General features: G+C 38.5%; 1 protein-coding gene across 2 annotated transcripts in view; it reads left to right on the top strand.

Moving 5' to 3' along the window:
• TEX10 (testis expressed 10) overlaps positions 1 to 27,015 on the top strand; it is a 64,384-nt gene that overhangs the window by 8,263 nt on the left and 29,106 nt on the right. For both annotated transcript variants that reach the window (XM_040631666.1, XM_040631665.1), the window contains exons 5-8: positions 3,875 to 3,987; positions 23,836 to 24,074; positions 24,807 to 24,942; positions 26,630 to 26,805. In XM_040631666.1, coding sequence (XP_040487600.1) covers positions 3,875 to 3,987; positions 23,836 to 24,074; positions 24,807 to 24,942; positions 26,630 to 26,805 — 664 coding nt within the window. The remainder of the gene's footprint in view (positions 1 to 3,874; positions 3,988 to 23,835; positions 24,075 to 24,806; positions 24,943 to 26,629; positions 26,806 to 27,015) is intronic.

Raw genomic sequence — 27,015 nt, 5'->3', positions numbered from 1 at the left:
AATAAAGCTTGAAGCATCTGGGTTTTAGAATTCCTGCAAGGAAGGACTTTTGACTAGGCTGGTGTGAATCTTTGAAGTTTTCTACGTATGTACAAAACTGCCTGCAGTTTTTTTGGTTTTGTTTAATTCTTTTTATTTCAAGCTAAAGTTTAGAATGAGTTAATAGGCCACATAAAATAAGACAGGGTTAAATTAAAAGTAGTACTTGATAACTTTGAAAAGCATTATGGAATCTTACTGAAGTATGTATTTTAAGAGCTTGCTCTAGTACTGTTAACCCATCACCCATCATCTGTAGGGTTGTTATATGAATTGCTTTTTCAAATAGCATGGCGTTTTATTGACTACGATTTTGAGCCTGTCTCATGATTCATTGCATACATTGGCAAGAAATTGATCGGGGTTGGGGTAGGATGTATGATTTTATGAAAGCAAAGCTTACGGTCTTTTATGGCAATGTGTGATGTATGACAGTAGTAATGCATACAGCTTTTTAGAAAAGTATGTGTTATTTGCAGTGTTGAATGGATTTATCTGAACCTGGGATAGAAAGTAAAGCTAATATCAACATAAATCTTAAGTACTAGTCTTTCCTTAATTTTTAGAAGGCTAAGAAATAAAGATTCCAAGCATTTTGGTGTTTGGTGACATGTGAACACTGAGTAATTATTGTTATTCATTTATTAGTATTTGTAACTAGATAGAATGGTAGAACCAAATGCAAATTCATTAATTATGCTAGTTTTAGATCATCCACTATCATTCATATAACATTGTCAAGGGACCTAACTACTGCCTTAATTTTATGGATATTTAAAGTTGTATGCTTTGGAACTACTCTGTGCTCTTCTAATACGACTATATTTATTAGCAGTCCATTAATGCAGGACACTAAGTTCAGAAGACTGTTTTGCATAGACCGTTGAAGGCAATGTAGAATACTAAATTGGGCTACTGTTTAAAATTCAAATGAACTGAAGGAAGTTTAATTAAACTGAAATAGTATTTAAAAGCATACACTGGTAGAATTCTCTAATTTACCTTGGCAAATGGGTTATGTTGAACTCTAATAACTGGATAAGGTAAGATCCATTATTTTAGAGGCAAAGTATAAATATGTATGTGAGTTGTACAAGGTAACATTAAAATGCAATAATTTATTTTTTGTTACCATTCTCACTGTTCCCCTTTCTCACTGACTTTCAGTTAATAGCTTAGTAGTTAAGATAGTGTGTGACCTGTAACAGCTCAAACTTTAAAGGAGGGATGAAATGACATTCCTTGGCCTTAAATGCAAATTGTGTCCCACAAGCTGGATTGTAGCTCTTCTCTCAGAAAATGTGTAGGTCTCCTGTTGATATTAAATTGGCATCTAGATTAGGCGCAGTCTTAGGATAACTGTTTGCTTTTAGGTTTCGCTAAATTTATATATTTGCTGCACAGTTGAGAAACTTTGTTTTCACCTAAGTAGTGTTTTTTTTTTAAAAAACCTTTTTAGAAATCTGAAATCTCTGATCTTTGCTTTAAAAAGAAATCTCAAGGTACATTAAATCTTATTTGCAGTGGTTGAGCACTCGTCCTTACTGAGGTTGCTTATTTCTGATATACTGTGTGTATCCTTAATGTATAGCTAGTTTTAAAAATGAAATACAATTTAACATTAGCTTTTTAATTTACTTTGGATTTTGGGGTCTTGTATTAATAGTCTCAGGGTCAGTATTATAATACTATAGAAATTGTGTTGTGTCTTAGCTTTATATTTTAATGCTACTTTTAGTTTATGTATCTCATTGCTGATGTCTTTTCCCCATGAAGATTAGAATTTGTGAAGAATGGTCAGATGCAAGCATGCATCAAGGATTTGTTGAGCATCTATAAATGTGGCTATTTAAGTTAATTAAAATTCTGTTCCTCAGTCATACTAGCCACATTTTAAGTGTTCAGTAGGTACATGTGGCTAATGGCTGCTGTATTAGACAACACAGATGAAGAACAATTTCATCATTGCAGGGTTGCCTCACAGTTCTTACCTTCTGAGGGGTTGATGGATGTAAACAAATACATAATGTTAGTGCTAAGAGGAAAGGTGAATGTAAAGCAGGGTAAAGAGAGAACAAGTGCTGGAACAGAATGAGGGGGAGCTATTTTAAATAGGTGGTCAAGAAATAGTTTCATGACTTTCGAATGGCACTAAATGAAGTTAAAGGAGTAAGTCTTGTGAAGACCTGTGGGAAGAACCTTCCAAGCATAGGAAACAGCAAGTGTAAAGCCCCTGAAGTGAGAACAGATTTGTCATATTTGAGGAATGACAGGAAAGCCTGTACAAGTGAGGTGCTAGGAGAATGGTAGAAGATGAGTGAGAAAAAGTGACAGTGGCCAGATCATGTGGGACCCTATGGTCCATGGTAACAAGTTTGGATTTTAACCTGAGTGTGATGAAAAGACAGTGGAGGGTTTGCAGCAGGGAAGTGGGGTGATTTGAATTATGTTTATTTAACTTTAATATGTTGAATGTGCAAATAGAACACTAGTGAACTTCCCTGTGGTCAGCATCCAGCTCTAGCAGAACTGTGGAGCCCAACCTCACACCATCCATCCTGTGGATGACCAGTCCTGCCCTACATGTACACTATTCCCTTTCTCCCTTCCTGTATTATTTTGAAACATGATTTATATTTTAAAAGATCACCATGGCTGCTATGTGGAGAATTGACTTTTGAGGAGGGCAAGAGGAAAAGTAGGGAGACAGTTGGGAGGCTATTGCAGTAATCTAGGTAAGAGGGGTTGATTGGAGTAGAATGGTAACTAGTGACCGAAGCTGTGAGAAGCAGCTGGATTCTGATAAAGCCAGTGGGACTGCTGATGTGCATAGCAAAGGAAAGAGAAGCAAGGATAATGTCTTTGTTATGGTCCAAATGACAGTGTGACTGCTGGTGGGGAGAGTTCAGTTTATTTGTGTTAAATTTTTTGAGATTTATTTATTTTAGAATGTGTGGGGGGTGGGGGTGAGAAGGAAAGAGAAACCCAAGTAGACCCCCCCACTGAGTGCGGACCCCCCCTCCCCCCAGTGCGGGGCTCAGTCCCATGACCAATGAGGTCATGACCTGAGCCAAAACCAAGAGTTGGGCGCTTAACCGACTGTACAACCCAGGCACCCCTATTCATGTGTAGTTTAAGGTGCTTGTTAGAAGTCCAAAAGGGCATGTTGAGTATACAATTATATATTAGCACAAAAAGAAGAATCCAGTAAAGGATACTAAGGCGCCGTTGGGTGACCAGCTATTTTAAACACCTCAAGTCCCACATCCCAAGAAACCCTTTAATCCCTGGCAAAATGAAATGGTTGGTTCTCTGGATAGGAGGAAATAAGAGTGTTGTAATCTGGAATTAGTGTTTAAGTAGGAGAGAGAGACAGATTTATGAATACTGCAAGAATTTTAGAGAAGTGCATTGCTTTGTGACAATGTTAAATACCTTTAATTAGAAATAATAGAATTGCTGGGAAATAGAATTATTGTATAAATAGAACACTACATAGAAGACTTTCTGATATATTTTACAAATATTGCACTCGTGGTTCAAATTAAGAATTTTCTTACATCTTACTTTCTCCCTTTTTCTTCTCTTAAGCAGTAGATAAAATGCAAGTAAAGATAATTACTAAGCACCAAAAAGATCTATGGGTGAGAATTGGATGCCCTAATATTTTATTCTGATTTTAAAATTTATTTACATCTTCTATCATGAGCAAAAGGTATATTATAATGGTAAATTTATAGTTGAATATTAACAAGTAGTCAAATTTCTGCTTAAATTTGGTTATTTTTACATAATTGTGTCTTGTAGATTTTCTAATATTCGCTTATTTTAATAGGAGTCGTGGCTTCGAAAGAATTATCTTATTGATTTCAAGCACCATTTTATGAGTCATTTTCCATATGCCTTAAAAGAAATAACCAAGCACAAAAGGAAAGAGACAAATAAAAGGTATTGTGATTTCTTCCACTCTATGGACTTGCAAAATTTTTTAATCTGAAATTACCAAGAAATAATTAGCCTTAAACTGGAACTTTCTACACTGTGGGGGGTTCATATCTAAATTTTGTGAAATAAAACTAAAAAGAGGTAGTAGTATGGCTGACGTTGAACAAGTCACTTTAAGTCTTAAAATTCTGTTTTAATTTTAAAAAATGTCTAGTGAATATTTTATGCAAAGTGAATATCGGGTATCAAATTATGTAAATAAATTTAATAAAATTTGTTGACATAGGTAGTTTATTTGGGAGAGGTACTATGTAATCTCTGAGAGTATCTCAAAGGTCATCTAGTTGTATCATTTATATATGAGAAAACTGGTAGTGAAACTAATACCAGTATCAGGAAGAGGGATAATTGGAGAAAAATCGTTTTCTAAAACAGAAAGGCTTATGGATTAGAAGATGGAGTTTAAAATTGTAAGCCTGGAAGCTGTTTAAAATGTTTACCTCAAGTGAGAGCAAATAAATGTAAAATGATTTATCGAATAAGATTTTTTTGCTTCTTGAGGTGGCCTGTGTTTCTGTAAACTGTCGCCTTAAAACCACTTCATCCATTCATTTATAAATGCACGGCCTCCATAGTTTGGCTATTGTAAATAATGCTACAGTAAAGATGGGGTGTGTGTATCCCTTTGAATTAGTGTTTTTGTATTTTTGGTGTAAATACCCAATAGTGTGATTCCTGGATCATAGGGTAGTTCTAGTTTTAATTTTTTCAGGAACCTCCATACTGTTTTCCACAGTGGCTGCACCAGCTTGCATTCCCACCAACAGTGCATCTCTGCATCCTCACCACACTAGTTTCTTGTGTTTTTGATTTTAGCCATTCTGACAGGTGTGAGATGATATCTCATTGTAGTTTTGGTTTGCATTTCCCTGATGATGAGTGATGTTGAGCATCTTTTCATGTGCCTGTTGGCCATCTGAATGTCTTTGGAGAAATTCTGTTCATGTTTTCTGTTCATTTTTAATTGGATTATGGATTATTTGTTTTTTAGGTATTGATTGTATCAGTTCTTTATACATTTTGGATACCAACCCTTTATTGGATATGTCATTTGCAAATATCTTCTACCATTCTGTAGGTTGCTTTTTAGTTTTGTTGGTTGTTGCCTTTTCTGTGCAGAAGCTTTATTTTGATGTAGTCCCAGTAGTTTACTTCTGCTTTTATTTCCCTTGCCTCAGGAAGCATATCTAGAAAAATGTTGTTACAGCCAATGTCATATTACTGCCTGTGCTCTCTTCAAGGATTTTTATGGTTTCAGATCTCACATTTAGGTCTTCAATCCATTTTGAATTTTATTTTTGTGTATGGTGTGAGAAAGTGGTCCAGTTTCATTCTTTTGCATGTAGCTGTTCAGTTTTCCCAACACTATTTGTTGAAGAGACTTTTTCCCATTGTATATTCATTCCTCCTTTGTCGAGGATTAATTGATCATATAATTGTTGGTTTATTTCTGGTTTTTCTGTTCTCTTCATTGATCTATGTGTCTAATGCCATTATCATACTGTTTTACTACTGCTTTGTAATATAACTTGGAATATAACAAGAATTGTGTTACCTCTAGTTTTGTTTTTGTTTTTCAAGATTGCTTTGGCTATTCGAGGTCTTTTGTGATTCCTTACAAATTTTAGGATTGTTTGTTGTAGTTCTGTGAGAAATACTGTTGGTATTTTGATAGGGATTGCATTAAATCTGTAGATTGCTTTGTGTAGTATAGACATTTTAACAATATTTGTTCTTCCAACCCATGAACATGGATGGAATGTTTTTCCATTTTTTTGGCATTGTCTTGAATTTCTCTTATCAGTGCTTTTAAAGTTTTCAGAGTACAGGTTTTTCACACTCTTTGGTTAAGTTTGTTCCTAGATACTTTATTGTTTGTGGTGCAATTGTAAGTGGGATTGTTTTCTTAATTTCACTTTCTGCTTGCTTTATTATTAGTGTATTAGAATGCAACAGAGTTCTGTACATTGATTTTGTATCCTCTGACTTTACTGAATTGATTTATCAGTACTAGTAGTTTCCTGGTGGAGTCTTTAGGGTTTTCTATGTATAGTATCATGTCATCTGCAAATAGTGTTTTTCTTCTTTAACAATTTGGATGCCTTTTATTTCTTTATGTTGTCTAATTGCTGTGTCTAGGACTTCCATTACCATATTGAATAAAAGGGATGAGAGTGGAAATCTTTGTCTTGTTTTTGACCTTACGGGAAAAGCTCTCAGTTTTTCACCATTGTGTATGATGTTGGCTATGGGTTTTTCATATAAGGCCTTTATTATGTTGAGCTATGTTACTTTTAGACTTAACTTTTTTGAGGTTATTTATCATGAATGGATGTTGTACTTTGTCAAATGCTTTTTCTGCATCTGCTGAAATGAGCATAAAGGTTTTTATCCTTTAATTGATGTGATGTATCACATTGTTTTGCAAATATGTATTTTTTAACATTTCATTTTTTAAAAGTAGGCTTCACACTCAATGTAGGACTTGAACCCATGACCCCAAGATCAAGAGTCCCATGCTCTACCAACTGAGCCAGCCAGGTGCTCCTTGTTTTGTGCATAATATATATACATATATATATACACATTTTTTTTTTTTTTAATTTTTAAAGACTTTATTCATTTGAGAGAGTGAGTGAGAGATCAGAAGCAGGGGAAGCATCAGAGGGAGAGGAAGAAGCAGACTCCCCGCTGACCAGGGAGCCCAAAGTGGGGGTTGATTCCAGGACCTGGGATCATGACCTGAGCTGAAGGCAGACGTCCTACCGACTGAGCAACCCAGGCGCCTCTTGTTTGGCCAATGTTAAACCACTGTTGCCTTCTGGGAATAAATCCCACTTGATCATAGTATATGATTTTTTAAAAATATATTGTTAATTTGGTTTGCTGATATTTTGTTGAGAATATTTGCATCTATATTCATAAGAGATTGGCCTATAGTTCTCTTGTTTTGGTGGTGTCTTTATCTGGTTTTGGTATCAGGGTGATACTGGCCTCATGGAATGAATTTGGATTTTTTGGAATATTTTTTTGAAATAGTTTGCTAGAATTTGCCTGGGAAGCTGTCTGCTCTTGGACTTTTGTTGGGAGTTTTTTGATTACTGTTTCAATTTCATTGCGGGTGATTGGTCTAATCAGATTTTCTAGTTCCTGCTGTGTTAGGTTTGGTAGGTTATATGTTTCTAGGAATTTATCCATTTCTTCCCAGTTGTCCAACTTGTTGTTATATATGTTTTCATAATATCCCGTTACAGTTGTTTGTATTCCTTCCCTTTCCATTCCCTTCCTTTCGATTAGAGAGAGTGCACGAGGAGGGTGGAGGGAGAGGGAGAGAGAGAATCCCAAGCAGGCTCCACACTCAGTGCAGAGCCCAACAGGGAGAGCTTGATCTCATGACCCTGAGATCATGTACTGAGCCGAAATCAGGAGTCTGATGCCCAGCTGACTGAGCCACCCAGGAGCCCCTACAGTTGTGTGTAATTCTGTGGTGTGGGTTGTTTTTTTCTCCATTTTCATTAGTAATTTTATTTGGGTCTTCTCTCTCTCTTTCTTTTTGATGGGTATTAGAAGTTTATCAGTTTTGTTGATTTTTTTTCAAAGAATCAGTTCTTGGTTTCATTAGATCAATTTTTAAAAAAATTTCTACACCATTTATTTCTGCTTTAATCTTTATTATTTCTTTCCTTTTGCTGGCTTTGGGTTTTGTTGTTCTTTTTCTGGCTTGAAGTATAAAGTTAGGTGGTTTGAGATTTCTCTTGCTTCTTGAGGTAGGCCTGTGATTCTATAAACTGCCTTCTAAAAACCACTTTTTGCTGCATCCCAAAGATTTTGGACCTTTGTGTTTTCATTTTCATGTAATTTTTTATGTCTTTTTGATTTCTTGGTTTGACCCATTCATTGTTTAATGGCATGTTATTTAACCTTCATGTATTTGTGCCCTTTTCAGATCTTTTCTTGTGGTTGCTTTCTAGTTTCATAGCACTGTGGTCAGAAAAGATGCATGGTATGACTTGGGTCTTTCTGAGTTTGTTGACTTGTTTTATGGTCTAATATATGATCTATTCTGGAAAGTGTTCTGTGTGCCCTTGAGGAGGATGTGTATTCTGTTTTAGGATGGAATGTTCTGAATATCATATTTGCTAATCCATCTGGTCCAGTGTTTCAAAGCCACTTTTTCCTTACTGATTTTCTGTTTGCATGAACTGTCCATTAATGTGAATGGGGTGTTAGAGTCCTCTATTGTTATTATATTACTATCAGTTATTCCTTTTATGTTTGTTATTAACTGTTTTATGTATTTGGGTGTATAAATATTTACAACTGTTAATGTCCTATTGTTGGATTGTCCCCTTTAATTATAATGTCCTTCTTTGTCTTTTGTTACAGTCTTTGTTTTAAAGTCTGTTTTGTCCAATGTAAGTATTGCTACCTTGGCTTTCTTTTGGCATCCGCTTGCATGTTAAACATTTCTCCATCCCCTCGCTTTCAATCTGTAGGTGTCTTTGGGTCTGAAATGAGTCTTTTGTAGGCATCATATAGATGGGTCTTGTTTTTTTAGCCACTTTGTCACCCTGTGTCTTTTGGTTGGAGCATTTAGTTCATTTACATTCAAAGTAATTACTGAGAGGTATGTACTAAATTGACATTTTGTTACTTGTTTTGTGGTTGTTCCTGGAGATTTTCTCTGATCCTTTCCCTTGCTCTCTTTCATGGTTTGTTGGCTTTCTTTAGTGATGTACTTGGGTTCCTTTCTCTTTATTCTTTGCATATTTTTACACATTTTTGATTTGTGGTTACCATTAAATTTGTACATACCTTCTGGATATAGGAGTTTATATTGTTAGTTGCTTAAGTTTAAACCTGTGCTTTACTCTTCTCCCTCCCATGTTTCAAGTATATGGTTTCTTTTTTTTTTTTTTTTTTAAATGATTTTTTATTATATTATGTTAGTCACCATACAGTACATCCCCGGTTTCCGATGTAAGGCTCGATGATTCATTAGTTGTGTATAACACCCAGTGCACCATGCAATACGTGCCCTCCTTACTACCCATCACCGGTCTATCCCATTCCCCCACCCCCCTCCCCTCTGAAGTCCTCAGTTTGTTTCTCATAGTCCATAGTCTCTCATGTTTCATTCCCCCTTCTGATTACCCCCTTTCTTTATCTTTCTTCCCTACTGATCATCCCTAGTTCTTATGTTCCATAGATGAGAGAAATCATATGATAGTTGTCTTTCTCTGCTTGACTTATTTCACTGGCATTATCTCCTCCAGTGCTGTCCATGTTGTAGCAAATGTTGAGAACTCGTTCTTTCTGATAGCTAAGTAATATTCCATTGTATATATGGACCACAACTTCTTAATCCAGTCATCTGTTGAAGGGCATCTTGGCTCCTTCCACGATTTAGCTATTATTGGACATTGCTGCTATGTGATGGGTGTTATGGCCCTTCTCTTCACTACGTCTGTATCTTTGGGGTAATGCCAGTAGTGCAATGGCTGGATCATAGGGTGCTCAATTTTTAACTTTTAGGACCTCCACATTGTTTTCCAGAGTGGCTGTACCAACTTGCATTCCCACCAACAATGTAGGAGGGATCCCTTTCTCCACATCCTCTCCAACAATTGTTGTTTCTTGCCTTGTCTATTTTGCCATTCTAACTGGCGTAAGGTGGTATCTCAGTGTGGTTTTGATTTGAATTTCCTTGATGGCTAATGATTTTGAACATTTTTCATGTGTCTGTTAGCCATTGTATGTCTTCATTGGAAAAGTGTCTGTTCATATCTTCTGCCCATTTTTTGATTTGTTTATTTGTTTCTCGTGTATTGAGTTTGAGAAGTTCTTTGTAGCAGATCTTGGATACCAGTCACTTTATCTGTAGTGTCATTTGCAAATATATTCTCCCATTCCGTGGGCTGCCTCTTAGTTTTTCTGACTGTTTCTTGGCTGTGCAGAAACTTTTAATCTTGATGAAGTCCCATAAATTCATTTTATCTTTTGTTTCTCTTGCCTTTGGGGATGTGTCATGAAAAAAGTTGCTTTGGCCGATTGGTAGAGGTTGTTGCCTATGTTCTCCTCTAAATTTTGATGGATTCTTAATTAGGTAATCTTTCATCCATTTGGAGTTTATTTTTGTGTATGGTGTGAGATAGTGTTCAAGTTTCATTCTTTTGACTGTAGCTGTCCCATTTTCCGACACCATTTATTGGAGAGAGACTGTCTTTCCCACGCGGATGTTTTCCTGCTTTATCAAATATTAGTTGCCCAAAAAGAGCGCAGGTCATTCGGGGCTCTCTATTCTGTTCCATTGGTCTATGTGTCTGTTTTGTGCGCAGTACCATGCTGTCTTTGTGATCACAGCTTTGTAGTACAGCTGAAAATCGGCATTGTGATGCCCCTCAGCTTTGTTTTCCTTTTCAACAGTTCCTTGGAGTCCCGGGGCCTTTTCTGTTTCCATACAAATTTGAGGACTGTTTGTTCCAGTTCTTTGAAAAATGTCCTTGGTATTTTTGATCGGGATAGCATTGAAAGTGTAGATTGCTCTGGGGTAGCATGGACATTTTAACTATGTTAATTCTTCGATCCATGGCATGGAATATCTTTCCATCTTTTTATGTCTTCCTCAATGTCTTTCAAAGTGATTTATAGTTTAGAATATGGGTCCTTTACATCTCTGGTTAGGAGTTAATTCCAAGGGTAGCGTATGGTTTTTGGTGCTCTATTGCTGAAAATGCTGATGTGATTCCCTAAATTTCTCTTTCTTCGGAATCGTAGTGTGCAGTGTATAGAAATCCACTGTATTTCTAGACATTTATTTCCTTATCCCAGCGTACTGAATTGCTCTATAACTTCTAACTAATTTGGGAGTGCATTCTTTGGGTTTTCCATATAGAGTGCCTCATTCATCTGCAAAGAGAGACATTTTGACTTCTTCTTTGCCAATTTGAATACCTTTGATCCCTTTTTGTCGTCTGATTGTTTTGCAAGGACTTCTAGTACTATGTTGAATAATAGTGGCGAGAGTGGGCATCCTTGTCGAGTTCCTGATCTTAAGGAAAGGCTTCCAGCTTTCTCCATTGAGAATAATATTTGCAGTAGGCTTTTCATAGATGGCTTTTATGAGATTGAATGTACCTTCTATTCCTACACACTCTGAAGGGTTTTTAATCAGGAAAGGATGCTGTATTTATTAATATGCTTTTGGCATCGATTGAGAGGATCATATGGTTCCTGAGTCTTTTCTTGTTGTTATGATGTATCAGCGCTGATTGATTTCTTTGCGAATACTGAACCTAACTTGATTCCAGGTATGAATCCCATTAGATCAGTGGTGGATAATCCTTTTAATGTATTGTTGGATTCTATTAGCAAGTATCTTGTTGAGGAGTTTGGCGTCCATATTCGGGGCAAATCGGTCTGTAATTCTCCTTTTGAGGGGTCTTTGCCTGGTTTGGGGATCAAGTAATATTGCCTCATAGAATGAGTTTGGTAGCTTTCCTTCTGTTTCCTATTTTTGAAATAGCTTTAGGAGAAGCCGTTTATTTCTTCTTTGAATGTTTGGTGAGAATTCCCCAGGAAAATGTCCGGGCCTGGAGTTTTTATTTGGAAGGTTGTTTTATCCACTGACTCCAATTTCTTCTATAATTAATTGGCCTGTTTAAGGAATCCAGTTTCTTCCGGTTTTTCAATCTTGGTGATTTATGGTTTCCAGGAAGGATTCCATCTCTTCCAGATTGCTTAGTTATTGGCATATAGCTGTTGATAAAAATTTCAATCTACTTCCAATTTCAGTGGTGCTTCAGTCGTGACCTCTCTCTTTTCATTCATAATTTTAATAATCATGTCCTTTCCACTCTTTCTTTTGGATAGAATCTGCCATGCGGTTTGTCAATTTTATTGATTCTCTCAAAAGAACACAGCTTCCTAGTCCTGTTGATCTACTCTACTACTTCTGGTTTCTGCTTGATTGTTTACAGCTCTAATTTTTGGTCAACTGCTTCCTCGTGCATGGATTAGGCCTGTCCTCATTTGCCTGTTTTGCACGCTAGCTTGAGGTGAGAATATAAACTTCATTTTAGATTTTTCTATTCTTTTGAGTGAGGGGCTTGGATGGCTATGTATTCCCCATTAGGACTGCCTTTGCAGTATCCATAGGTTTTGGACTGTTATTTTTCATTCTCATTGGTCTCCATAAATTGTTTAATTTGATTTTTGATTCCTGAGTTTATCGAGTCATTCTTGAGCAGTGAGACTCTTGAAGATCTCATGTGTTGAGTTTCTTCAAATTTTTCCTTGTGGATTGAGTTCCAATTTCAGAGGCGTTGTGGTCGAGAATAATCAGGGGATAATTTCAATCTTTTGGTATGGGTTAGAGACTGTTTTGTGTCCCCAGAACATGGTTATTCTTGAAATTTCCATGGGCATTAGAATAGAATGGTATTCTTTTGGTTCTGGGGTGTAGTTAATTTCTATATATATCTATAAGGTCAACTGCGTAGTATGGCATTCAAAGCCTTTGATTCTTCTTTGTTTTGCACTTAGGGTGTTCTGTCTATTTCCTATAGTGGAGTGTTGACGGTCCCCCCTACTATTAATGTATTTTCATTTATATGTCTCATCTGGATAGGAGTTGGCTGTAGTATCTTGCTGCTCCCCTGTTGGGGCATATAGTATTATAATTGTCATATCCACTTTGTTCAATGCACTTCCTTAAAATAATATATATTGCAACCTTCTGGTCTCTAACTATAGTCTGTAGTTTAAAATCCAGATTTATCTGATATGGGAATTCTACCCAAGCTTTCTTTTGAGGTCCATTTGCGTGAAAGATGGTACTCCATCCCTTACTCTCCAGTCTGAATGCATCTTTGGGAGTTTGAAATGGAGTCTCTTGTAACTAGCTAAATGGATGGAGTGTTTCTTATCAATCTCAACCCTGTGAGGTTTTATGGGATGGTTCAAACCATATTTCATTAGACGATTACTGAGAGATATATTTTAATGTTGCCATGTTGCAGTAAAGTCTTGTGTTTGTATGGCTGTGACTTTCTGTTCTGTATCACTCTTGGGGCCTTTTTACTTTTATAGAACCCCCAGTAATATCTCCTGTAGGGCTGGTTTCGTAGATTACAAAATTGGTTAGTGACGCGATTCTGAAATGTCTTTATTTCTCCTCATCTGAATGACAGCCTTGCTGGATAAAGGATCCTTGGCTGCATGTTTTTCTCTGAAAGAGCTTTAAAATGCTCCCCCAACCCTTTCTCTCATTCCAGGTCTGTGTGAAGGGTCTTCGTAATTCTGATCTTTTGCCTTGGTACGTGAAATTTCTTTGCCCTGGCGCTTTCAATACTGTATCCTTGCATCTAATATTTGCGAAATGCACTATGACGTGGCGGTGCGTGGTTTTGGTGGTTGAGCTTGGGGAGGGTCTCTCTGCCTCTTGGACATGAATGTTTGTTTCCCTTGCTGAATTAGGAAGTTTTCAGCTACAATTTGTTCAAATATCTCTTCTAGACCTCTGTTTTCTCCACCCTCGGGGATCCGATGATTCTAACATTGGATGCTGTTTCATTGAGTCAGTAATCTCCGTAACCTACATTCGTGGGCATGGATTTTTAAGGCCATCTTCTATTTTCATTTTTCCTCTATTAACCCATCCTCCAATTCACTAACCCTTTCCTCTGCTTCTACGACCTGGCTGTACAGAGCCTCTAGTTTGCCTGCATTTGGCTCATAGAATTTTTAATTTCTGTCAGATTCGCTCTCATTTCTGTCCTTGGGAGATTCAATATTCTCAATAACCTTTTGTTTATACTTTTTTCAATTCTACTCATCATTTTGACCATCGTTACTCTGAATTCCATTTCTGATAATTTGGTTACATCCATATCCATTATTTCTGTGGCAGAGGCGATCTCACTGTCTTTTCTTTGCTGGGGGCTTCTCCTTCTTGTCATTCATTGAAGAGAGGTTGCGGGGTTTCCAGAGCCCAAATTATTGACTGGGTCCCAGGCCGTGCCCTTGTTTTATAGGGATCTTAGGGATGTGGGCTTCTTCTTTAAAGATTTTATTTATTTATTTATGTGGCAGCCAACCAGCGAGAGAGGGAACAGAAGCAGAGTGGGAGAGGAAGAAGCGGCTCCCAGCGGAGGAGCCCGATGAGGACTCCCTTTCCGGAGCGCTGGGATCACGCCCTCGCCGGAGGCAGGCGCTCAATGACTGCGCCACCCGGCGCCTCGGGTTGTGGGCTTCTTGATTTTTCAGCCTGCCTTCTGGGGGAGGGCCTGCCGCGCCGATACTCAGGCAGCCCTGTTTGGGCAGAGTCTCCGTGTCCCCTGCGGGGGATGGGGATGGGCACTCCCTGAGCCGGTATTTCCAGGCTTTTGTTCTCTGGCGGCTTTCCCTGACGGTTTGCTGTGCCTCTTCTGAGAGTCAGAGCAGCAGCAAATTTCAGCCTCTGTCACGGAACAGAAGGATTGCGGCCCGTTCTCTACAATGCTCTGGCCACTTTAACTTACTGTTGGTGCTGCTCAACCCTGCAGCGTCCGGGATGCGCCCCACCCCGAGCGCCCAGCCTCACTTCCAGGCCGCGCGTCTCTGTCCTTTGTGTTTCTAATGCCGCCAGCCGCCAGCCGCCTGCGCGCTCCCGCGTCCCGGTCTCAGTCTGGATCCAGTGAGCGCACCGGATTCCGGGTTCCGAGATGCCTGGTGGCGCGCGCACCCGGCTCACGGTCTCAGTCTGCTGTTTTGCCGGTGCCGACCGTGAGCCCCGCCCGCTCTCCCGTGCAAGTGGCTACCGCTTCCCAGCACCCAAACATGGCAGCTCCCTCCCCCTTCCGTTTACTTCCGATATCTTTGCACAGTTTCATGGCTCCCCGCCTTCGTACCTCAATACTCAGCGCTGGAGATGTTCATTTGTAGAGATCCAGATGCGTCTTCCTGCGTCTCCGGCTGGTTCCGTGGTTGTTTAGGCTGGTCTGGTACCTATCCAGCTCGACTCGGAGGACCGGCTGAAAACGGTGTCTCCTACTCCTCCGCCATCTTAACTCCTCCCTCAAGTATATGGTTTCATATAAAATATCCTTTTATTTTATGAGTCCTTTGATTGATTTTTTTTAATATTTTACTTATTTATGTATTTATTTGACAGAGAGAGAGCACAAGCAGGGGGAGCGGCAGGCAGAGGGAAAGGGAGAATCAGACTCCCCGCTGAGCAGGGATTCCCCACGTGGGGCTTCATCCCAGGACCCTGGGATCATGACCCGAGCCAAAGGCAGATGCTTAACCGACTGAGCCAGCCAGGTGCCCTCCCTTGACTGATTTTTACAAATATATTTGTTCTTACTGCTTGTTTTTACTATTTATTTATTTATTTATTTATTTATTTATTTATTTATTTATTTATTTAAGGGAGAGTGCAAGAGTGCTCCTGCAAGAGCAGTGGCAGAGGGTTAGAGGGGCAGAGGGAGAGAAACTCAAGCAGACTCTGGTGAGCATGGAGTCCTATGCCAGGCTCTATCTCTTGACCCAGAGATCATGACCTGAGCCATAGTCAGGAATCAGATGCTCAACTGACCGAGCCATCCGGGAACCCCTTTTTTATACTCTCACTTATGGTCTTCCTTTCCACTCAGAGTCCTCTTTAATATTTCTTATAAGGCTGGTTTACTGATGATGAACTACTTTAGTTTTTGTTTGTCTGGGAAACTCTTTTATCTTTCCTTCTATTCTGAATGATAGCCTTGCTGGATAGAGTGTTCTTGGCTGCACATTTTTCCGTTTCAGTACTTTGAATATATCTTGCCCCACTCCCTTCTGGCCTGCAAAGTTTCTGCTGAAAAATCCACTGATAGCCTTATGGGATTTCCCTTGTATGTAACTGTCTTTTTTTTCTCTTGCTGCTTTTAAAATTTTGTCTTTATCGCTAGTTTTTGCATTTTAATTACTCTGTGTCTTGGTGTGGATGGCCTTGGGTTGAGTTTGGGGGGCAGAGATTGCTGTGTTTCCTGGATCTGAATCTCTGTTTCCTTCCCCAGATTAGGGAAGTTTTCAGTTATTATTTCTTCAAATAAATTTTCTCCCTTTTCCCTCTCTTCTGAGATCCCTGTAATGCAGATGTTATTATGCTTGATGGAGTCACCGAGTTCCCTAAGACTTCTCAGTTTGCATAATTTTCTTTCCTTTGCTCAGCTTGTTATTTCTGTTACTCTGCCTTCCAGGTGGTTACTTTATTCCTCTGCTTCATCTAGCCTGCTATGTCTTTCATCAAGTGTATTTTAAATTTCATTTACTGTGTTCTTGATCTCTAATTGGTTCTTTATAATCTCTGTATTAAGGGTCTCTGTGATGTCCTCCACTCTTCCTAGTGTAGTATTTTCATGATCGTTATTTGAAATTCTTTATCAGGCATATTACTTATGTTTGTTTCACTTTGGACTCTTGCTGTGGTTTGCCTTATGAAGAAGAGGTCCTGTAGTGCCCTGCATTGCAATGTGCCTTGTTTCCTAGGGCTTGGCGCTTCAAGGAGGGTCTCCTATGTGTGTTGCTTGTGCTCTCCTGTTGAGTCTTGGCCTCTTTCCTTCAGCATAGTTTACATAGGCTCTCTTGGCGTATTGTGTGCAGTGTTTGATCCCCGGCAGGGGTGGGGCATGTTTTAACACGTTTTAACAAGGTCTGTGGTGGTCTGCTTGTAAAAGTCTGCCATTGCTAGAACTGAAGTCCTCCTGGGTGTCAGGATATGTGGCATTGTCAGGGTTTGTGCTGGGCTGCTGGGGGGGGGGGGTCTTTAGCGCTGGGACTCAGAACAGTGTGACTGGGAAGAGCATATCTGCTGAAGGTGGGGATGGGGTGTAATGGAAGGGTGGGATGTGAGGAAACTTGGTGGAAGCAAGTTCGTAGTGTTGGCACCACGCTGGTTCCTGCAGGTGGCCGTTGTTTTTGCTGGTGGGTGGGGAGGGAAGTGGCACCTGCCATGTCCTTTTTTCCTGGATTCTCCCCGTGGTTCCTGCCTCTCTTTGCACTTTCCCTCCTATCGGCCTCTGGAGTTTTCCACTTGCTGTTTCTGCACTATATCTGCAGGGGCTGTTTGCTGTCTCTTTTATCGTTGAACTCTGCTTCCTAATGCCTTCTGGGCTCTCACAGAGCCGAGTCCGCCAATTACTAAAAATTCTAGGCTTTAAGTCCTGCTGGTTTTGAGAACTCATGAAATCTGGCCCCTCGCACTTTCGAAGGCAAATATTCTGTAGATTCATCCTCCCTGTTCGTGGATTTCCCAGTGTGAAAGTCTGTTTCCTGCCCTTCTCCATGCCACCAGCTCCCCCTCCATTGTGTCAAATGGCCATGGTCCTTTTTGCTTCCAGACTGTCTTTGCCCTTCCTGTTTTCTTTAATGTGGCACCATCCTTGACTTTGGTTGTGGAATTTGTTCTGCCAGTCTTCGGGTGGTTTCCTGGGTAGTGTACACTGATATGGGTGTTATCTAGTTGAATCCATGGGAGGAGGCGAGCTTAGGTCCTCCTATTCTGTTGTCTTCCCAGCTGACTTTGCAGTTGTGGAACTTTTAGCAAAAATAGATTGGCAATATAACTAGCTTATTCTTCAGAAGATTTCCCAGGGATTCATTTTCAGGGACTTTGGACCGCTCTTTTATTTCCATTAGGAGCTGCGTTGAATACCTAGCAGATAACCTGTGGAGGGCAACACAAGTTACAGGAGACAACATTGGCTTCAGCCAGTAGTCTTCAGTAGTCTTCACACTTATTCATGTAACCCCAGTTAATTTTTGACCTGATGCCTGAGTTTTTCATCTTCAGTTAAAATACAGTTACAAAGGATATTACTGATTTTTATTGTGGTAGAATACACATAACATGAAATTTGACCTTTTTAATCATTTAAAGTGTATGGTTCAGTAGTATTAAGTGTATTTACATTGTTATGCAGCCATCACCACCATCCATTTCCAGAACTTTTTTCATCTTACCAAACTGGAAGTCTGTACACATAAAACAATAACTCACCATGGTCCCCTATCACCAGCTCCTGGGAACCACTGTTCTACTTTTTGTTTCTATTAATTTGGCCCTTCTGGGTACCTCGTGTAAGCAGAACCAGAAAATATTTTTCCTTTTGCGTCAGGCTTAATTTCACTTAGGAAAATGTCTTCAAGGTTTATCCATATTGTAACATGTACCAGCATTTTTTCCCTTTTTTTTAAAAATAGATTTTGTTTTTTAGAGCAGTTTTAGTTTCACAGTAAAATTGAGCAGAAAGTACAGAATTGTCAAGTACTCCTGCACCCAGAAATACACAGCTTTCCTCACTGTCATCGTCCTGCACCAGAGTTAAACATTTGTTATAATCTATGAACCTACAGTGACGCATCATTTTCATCCCAAATCCATAGTTTACCTTAGGGTTCACTGTTGGTGTTACAAATTTTGTGGGTTTTGACAAATATATAATGATATCTATCCACCATTATAGTATCATATAGGATAGTTACACTGTTCTAAACATCCTTTGTTCTCTGCCTATTCATCCTTCCCTTCCCCATGTTTTTTCATGACTTGAGAGCTTTTTTTTTTTTTTTTTTTTAACGTGCTAAGTAATGTTCCGTTGTGTGGATGTGTCACAGTTTATGTATCCATTCACCTACTTACTGAAGGACCTCTTGGTTGCTTCCAAGTTTTCCCTCCTTTTTAAGGCTAAATAATACTCATTATATGTATATACTATATTTTGTTTATCTCTTTATCTGTCAGTGGATGTTTGGGTGGTTTCCACCTTTTGGTTAATGCGAATAATGCTGTTGTGAACATTGGTCTTCAAATGTCCAGTTGAGTCCCTGTTTTTAATTCTTTCGTTTATATCAAATGCTATAATTTTGTCATTGGAAATGTTGACATTAAAAAAAATGCAGTGTAGTCCTCTCTAAGAAAACTTTTTTCTTCTTTTTTTTTTTTTAAGATCTTATTAGAGGGGCGCCTGGGTGGCTCAGTCGTTAAGCGTCTGTCTTCGGCTCAGGGCGTGATCCTGGAGTTCTGGGATCAGGCCCCATGTCAGGGTCTTCCACTGGGAGCCTGCTGCTTCCTCTCCCACTCCCCCTGCTTGTGTTCCCTCTCTCACTGGCTGTCTCTCTCTCTCAAATAAATAAAATCTTAAAAAAAAAAAGATCTTATTAGAGAGTGTGAGCAGGGGTGGGGGAGAGGGAGAAGCAGGCTCTCCACTGAACAGGGAGCCTGATGCTGGGCCCTATTCCAGGACCCTGAGATTATGACTTGAGCTGAAGGCAGACGCTTAACTGACTGAGCCACCCAGGCACCCCTCTTTCTTTTTTTTTTAAAGATTTTATTTATTTTAAAGAGAGTGTGCGAGTAGGAGGAGGGGCATAGGGAGACTGGAGAGAGAGACTCTCAAGCAGACTCCACACTGAGGACAGAGCCCTATGTGGCGCTTGATTTCATGACCCTGAGATCATGACCCAAGCTGAAACCAAGAGTTGGACACTTAACCAACTGAGCCACCCCGGCACCTGTAAAAAAACTTTCTTTTTGTGCTCAAAATTTATTAATCTATGTGGTCATTATTCCAACAAGGTAATTCTAATATGTACTGGGAACAAATACCGTGACCGAAATAACATGAGTTCCCTCCTTGGTAGGTTACATATAGAGATTATACCAGGTGGAGTTGACACAATGGAACCTATTTGCTGCAAATAAGATCATGGGGAATAATTTCCAAAGCTGTGACTCCCTGAGTGTGGGTGAGCGGGTTCTTTTTATTTAAGGTTTAGGATGAATATTCAGAAAGGGGAGCTTTGTCATCACATGTAAAGGCAAGCATAAGTTTGTGCAGACATACTTAGGAAACATGCCTGTATATGCATACTCTATTATGAACCTTGTACCCCTCCTGGGGTGGAGACTTCAGCATTATAATGAAGCTGAGGTAACTGTCAGACAGGAGAAAGGGCTTCGGGCAAAGTCTTAGGATATACACTGGATGGGGTCTTGAGCTCCGTATTTTGGGTAAAGAATGCTGGGCCTTACTTTTGAAATAGCACTGCGAGTTTCACTGCTGATTGATGGTTTCTGTTATGGTTAGCCTATTTACTGGCCTGTTAGAGACTGTTAGTTTTTGCATTCCTTTAGTCCCCTTAAAATTCTTAATTACTGAGGTTTTTGTATTGCTTTGTAATTCTGACACCTCCTAGGATGTGTTGTTAAGAAGTGTGCTTAGGTTAGTAGAGCCAGTGGCATATTGATCAGGGAAAATAGGAAAATAGCTGAGGACCAAAAATGACTTCTCTTGTGTCGTGAAAGCTGTGTCTTGTCTTTCTTCTATTGGGGGTCCCAAATCTTTCTGTTTACCATACAGCTAAGTCTTGCCTTTGGCCTACAAATCAACTTGTGAGAGGTTCACTGCTGACTACAGTAGTCTGCTAGTTGGGGAGATTTACTTGTATACTGGAAAAATTAGTCTATTTTTCGAGAGGTAATGGAGAGCTTTGATTTGGCCAGTTGAGGTTGATTAAGTGCTGGTTGGGTTGTTGGGAATTTATTGCAAAATGTGTTAGGAAAGATTGGTTTTCTGCTTTTGGTAGTGATGGAAGGTTTCTTTTAGAAATCGTATTTGTCTTTAAAAAGTGAGCTGTATTAAAGAAACATGGTAAATATTCAGACAGTATGTGAATGATTAAATTTTAGAAGAAATTTTTAGCAAATAGATTTCTTTGTGGGAAAATAAGGACAGAATAGGGCCAGAGAAAGTGTACCAGGAATTGAGTATTTAAGGAGGCAGAATTCAAAAGGAAATTGACTTGCAGTTTAATCTGTAGAAGAAATTTGAGTTTCCCTTAGTTAAATTGAATAGAAATGTTCGTTAGGCCAAAAGAAAAGATCATCTGAAACAGTACAAAGTTTATTTGGTAAAAAGGAAGTTTGTTGGATGTATCGTATGTAGAAAATTTTCCTAGCTGGTTTAAATAAGGGCGCCACTGAAGATCCAGAATCTGAAATTCTTCTTTTCTTTTTTTTCTTTTTCAGAATCTAAAATTCTTAGGGATGGGTATTACTTTGGGAGAACCTTAAGATAAAGGAACAGAACAAACTAGGTTGGGGATGGGGGAGGGAAGCTTCCTGGGATAGCCTTTATTTTTTTTTTTTTTTAAAGATTTTATTTATTTATTTGACAGAGAGAGACAGCCAGCGAGGGAGGGAACACAGCAGGGGGAGTGGGAGAGGAAGAAGCAGGCTCATAGCGGAGGAGCCTGATGTGGGGCTCAATCCCATAACGCCGGGATCACGCCCTGAGCCGAAGGCAGACGCTTAACCGCTGTGCCACCCAGGCGCCCCTCCTGGGATAGCCTTTAAACAGTAAACCATTGTTGCTATTGTGAGACAGAGTTAGCTGGCTTACTCTTACTGTCATTTATCTAAAACAGCAGTTCTCGAAGTGTGGTCTGTGAACTCTGGGGTCTATAAAGTCAGAACTATTTCACAATTAAGACATTATTTGCCTTTTTGACTTTTCTGACATTTGCACTGATGGTACAAAAGCAGTGGTGGGTAAAACTGCCAGTATCTTAGCATAAACTAAGGCAGTGGCACCAAACCGTACTAGTAAAACATTGTATTCTTCATCACCGTGCACTCACAGTTTAAAAGAACAATCCAGAGCCAGTTTCACTTAAAAAGGTGCTTAATGAAGCAGTAAAAATTACTAATTTTATTAAGTCACGACCCTCGAGAACACATTTTTTTTCATATTCAGTGTGTTGAGATGGGGAAACTGGGGTAAAATATTTTGCCTGCATACACAGGATGATGGCTGTCTCAAGAAATACATTTTTGTATTTATTCTACTTGTGAGTACTTTCCTGTGACAGACACAATTTTAACTTGGAAGAATGACTGACAGACAAACTACGGTTGTTCAGACTTGGGTATTTGGCAGTTATTTTCTCAAAATAAACAAAGAGCCTATTAATTCCAAGGATAACAACTGACAGTATTTGTGCCAATGATAAAATTCGAGCTTTCCATCAAAAATTAGTATTTTGGAGAACTTGTATCCACTACCTGAGTTTTATTCATGTATATTCTATTTTTTTGCTCTTCATTTTTCACATATCTGTTTCCACCCATCTGGGATCATTTAGAATCTACTGGAGGTTATATTTTGTTTTGTCTAAAAATATTATTTTTCCTTCATTTCTGAAGAGTGTTTTAGCAGAGTGTAGTACTCTAGGTTTGGCAGTTTTCTTCTTTGTGCACATTGACAACACTTTACTGTCTGCTGATTTTCGTTGCTGTATTAAGAAGTCAGCTATGAGTCTAACTGTTGTTACTTTACAAAATTCCTGTTCCCACTCCCCATGATTTATCTTTTTATAATTTCTGCAGTTTCACAATGATGTATCCAGGTGGGTTTTTTGTTTTTGTTTTTTTAATTTTTTATACTCCTTGGGATTCAGTGAACTTCTTAAATCTGAGATCTTAAATCTTGAATGAAATGTCTTTAAATAGATCTAGGACATCCTGATTATCTTCAAAAAAAATTACTGTTTATAGTCTTGTATTTCTCGTTTTTCCTTTTCTATTCCCACGAACCACACATCTGAAATAAGTTTTCAACCGTGTTACTCATGTGGTTGCAGAATTAATTTTAGTGCCCTTAGCCTCCCTCTTTGTAATCTGGTTCCATTTTACCTTTCCAAGCTCATTTGTCATTCCTAAGCCTACATTTGATGCTCTGATAGCACCAAATTTCTTTATTTCCCTTCCCATGTATTCTTGGTTCTTCACTACTGTGTCCTTGCTCGTGCTTGATCTAGGATTAACCTTTTCCTTTAAAATTAGATTTTTTATTTTAATTAACTTTACATTTTTTGAAACCTGAAATAAATAGGCTCTGCTGTTGAATGTTCCAGTCTCAAATATGTATTTATATTCTAAGTTGCGGTTTCTGTTTTTATTGAAAGTATTTGAGATTTTTTAAATTTGAGATTTATTTATTTTTTTAAAGATTTTATTTATTTATTTGACAGAGACAGCCAACGAGAGAGGGAACACAAGCAGGGGGAGTGGGAGAGGAAGAAGCAGGCTCCTAGCGGAGGAGCCTGATGTGGGGCTCGATCCCATAACGCTGGGATCACGCCCTGAGCTGAAGGCAGACGCTTAACGACTGCGCCACCCAGGCGCCCCAAGATTTATTTATTTATTTATTTTTGAAATTTCTTTGAGGCTTTGAAAGAAATGTGTTTTATTTGGCTAGAAAAAACTGATTTTAATATGTTTAGCCTATAAGCTGTTTCAAAACAATGCTTATCTGGACCAGTCCCCTTATGTCGTACATAGGGAAATTGTGGCCAGGAGAAATTAGCGATTATGTGGTGAGGTAGAAGCAGAGTCAATCTACTGTGACCTACATCCAGATATAAGTATCTGCTTTAAAAAATCTTCAAGCATGTTGAGGTTCTCAAGTCTTATCTCCACATTACATTTAGGATTACCAGGCATTGTTACAAGGGCCTTTACTTTTTGTGTGAAGAGGAACTTGGGTAATGAACTGAGCAGTATACAGTGTAATTCATGTCTTCTTAACAGCCGTAAGGAATGGTTTAGTTATAAAAGAGTGGCCTAAACCTTGCCTCTATACCTGCCTTGTTGGCAATTTATTTTAGAAGGAAATATTTTGACCCATTGATAGATTATAAGTATTCTAAGTGAAGCAAGTATGGTAGATATAACACTTCATAGATGTATGTGTCTTTGTTTGTTTTTAGCATCAAGCATTGCACGGTTCTGTCCAATAATGTAGATCATCTGTTACTGAATTTAACGCTGTCTGATATCATGGTCTCCCTGGCAAATGCCTCGACTTTGCAGAAGGATTCCAATTGGATAGAAATGATAAGGAAATTTGTGACAGAGACCCTTGAAGATGGCTTTAGGCTAAATAGTAAGCAGCTGAACAGATTGCTTGGGGTATCATGGAGGTTAATGCAGATACAACCTAACAGAGGTAGGTGTTACTGCTTTGTCTTTCTTTAAGAGAGGAGTTCTTATGTATGTTCTTAGGGTCTAGCTTTGAATTAATGACTTTCAGACATTCCATGTAGTCAGGTTAATTACATTCAAGCCATAAAAGGTAGCTTGTATAATTATAAAGGACTGTCTACTTGAACACTGAAGTTTTTTATGGCTGAGTATCATTCCGTGAGTAGATCACTCTGAAGCAATATGGTAACATTTCTAGTGGATTACACACTTGAGTAAAAGAAGATAGGTATTATTAAGAGGAAATGCCATTGAGCCTAATGATGAAGAAATACCTTTTCTGGTCAGTTCGATTAGAAATTGAGTACTTTCCCTTTTATCTGTATGGAGCGAATCCTGCCTGTCTCTACCTTTCTTCTAGCCTGAAATGATGTCATACTAAGTTCTTTTTTAGTGTGATTTACTGATTCTTTTCACAAAGCTTTCCTGTTTGGTTCCCATCTTATTCATCTTTCTGATATCCTGGTCGTTGTCATTACTACATAGGTTTGTAGTTCTTTGGGAAAATTTATTCTGTAATCTCTGGTTGGTTTACTTTTATAGTGGGTCATTGCTACAGGACTTCGGTGGTAGTTATCAGTTTGTGACTAAGATCTGCCTTGTCATGGGAAGAAAGTAAAGTGCTTCTGTGCTTTTAGAGGAATTAGAGCTGGTGAAGAAACATTTTTGCTTCATATGCAGTTGTTTTTGTTTTTAGAGGCTACAGAGTCTCTCATCAAGGCAGTTTATACATTGTATCAGCAGAGAGGCCTTCTCCTTCCTGTTCGGACTTTGTTACTGAAGTTTTTCAGTAAAATCTATCAAAAAGAAGAACTGAGATCTTACAGAGTCAGGTAAAGTTTCATTTATTTTGCCTTTCTTTTTTTTTTGTGGGTTTTTTTTTTTTTTTTTTTTTTTTGCCTATTTAAATAAGACAATAGGGTGGTAAATCTTTGGAGGAATTCACTTTTAATCTTGTTTGGTTACACATAAGAAAATATATAAAATTGTATAAAGAAGCATACATAGTAGTGCAAGTAATCTTTATGTATATTACCAAGCAGATGAAAGCCTGTTTGAGCTTGTATTTCCACTTGTCCACTTAACAGCTTACGGACAGTTGGAATAACCTGTAGCAGCCTCAGCCTTTTCTTCTGCTTTCCATAAAAATTATGGAGGTTGAACCACTAGCCCTTCATTACATGTTGGGTTATATGGTATAAGAATGATGACAATAGAAGATGAGAATGTTTCTGTCTAAATTTGGTGCTATCAAGTGAGATGGACAACACAAAGAGTGGAACTAAGGAATTAATTTTTTGATGTGAGTTTGAGGTATATTTCAGATAGAAGATATGTTTAGGCAAAAAATAAGGGTTGGGGATACCTCAGCATACATTGGCAGTTGAAATATATTTGAGTCTTTAGTACAAACCAGGTGCTTTTCAGAATTTAGCTAAATCTCATACTCCTGCTATGAGGTGTAGGTACTGTTACTTTTCGTTTTATGAGGAGGAAACTGAAGCTTAGGTTAAATAAGTTGGTGAGTGTTCTACAACTAATGGAAAACAGCTGAGACTTACGTTCAGGTCTGTGTGACAACAAAGGTCATGCTTAAATCATTAACCTCTTGAGGTGCAGCAAAAGTGATTGGAGCTTTACCAAGTACAAGTACAGTTGGCCCTTGAACAATGTGGGGGTTAGGGACACCGACACATACCCCCACTCCCCCACCCCCTGGCGCACAGTCAAAAATCTACGTGTAACTTTTGACTCCCCCACAACTTAACTACTAATAGCCGACTATTGATTAGAAGCCTTACCAGTAACAGTTGATAAACACATTTTATGTTACATATGTTATATTCATATTATATTCGTATTTTTTGTTACATATATTCTTATAGTTTACACCTAACTTCTTAGGTGTAATTTTATATGTTACGTATATTCTTACAGTTACACCTAACTTATAAGAAGAATATAATATTTTTGGTATTTCTAGGCTGTGCACTTTGTGAGGCTTCCAAATTGTTGCGGTTCTCCAAAAAATTTTCCAATACATTTATTGAAAAAATAAAAACTTCTGATAAGTGGACCCACACAGTTCAAACCCATGTTGTTCAAGGGTCAGCTGTGTACTGAAGAACTAAAATAACAGGTTTGAAGTCATTTAGTCTGGGAGCACCCTTTATTGAACGTATCAATGAGTTAATATAGTATAATAGCTAACAATTAAGATAAGTAGTACAAAGAGTAGTAGTGTCTGTGTTTTTTAAGATAAACATACAATTTAGATAGTGCCCCAAATTGCCTGATCTTTTAAATTTAGTGGATAAAACCCTGGAAAATGCTATAGCTGAATAAACGATGCTGCCATTCTTGTAGGCTCTCATATGTTCAAATGAGTACATGCGGTGTTCTTGGTAGATGATTTGTTACTCTATGGTTTATTCAAGTTGAAAAATTTTTTTTGTTTAAACTTACTTCCCTTGTCTTTGGAAATTACACTTTATCTTGTTCTTATTTGGTGTTTCTTAGATATCGTAGTAAGGTGTTATCCCGTTGGCTGGCTGGTTTACCATTGCAGCTTGCTCATCTTGGTTCCCGAAATCCTGAGCTCTCAACACAGCTTATTGATATTATCCATACTGCGGCAGCACGAGCAAATAAAGAATTACTAAAAAGTTTACAAGCTTCTGCTCTGCGAATCTATGGTAAGAGTTTAACTGTGTAGGTAGCCATTGATCTACCCTGAATTAGGAAGGAAGTTTCTAAGGAGAACGCTTCAGGTTTGCCTTTCCTTTAAATTATTATAAATTGGTTATACCATGATTAAATCGCCAAAACAAAATAAAATTTCAAACAGTAAATTCATGTTCAATAGTAAGTATTTTTTTATTAGGATAGTTTTAGAAGGTTTAGTG

The sequence above is a fragment of the Ursus maritimus genome, unplaced genomic scaffold, assembly GCF_017311325.1.
Source record: "Ursus maritimus isolate PB19 unplaced genomic scaffold, ASM1731132v1 scaffold_17, whole genome shotgun sequence".
Lineage (NCBI taxonomy): Eukaryota > Metazoa > Chordata > Mammalia > Carnivora > Ursidae > Ursus > Ursus maritimus.
This window is presented reverse-complemented; position numbering and strand designations above follow the sequence as displayed.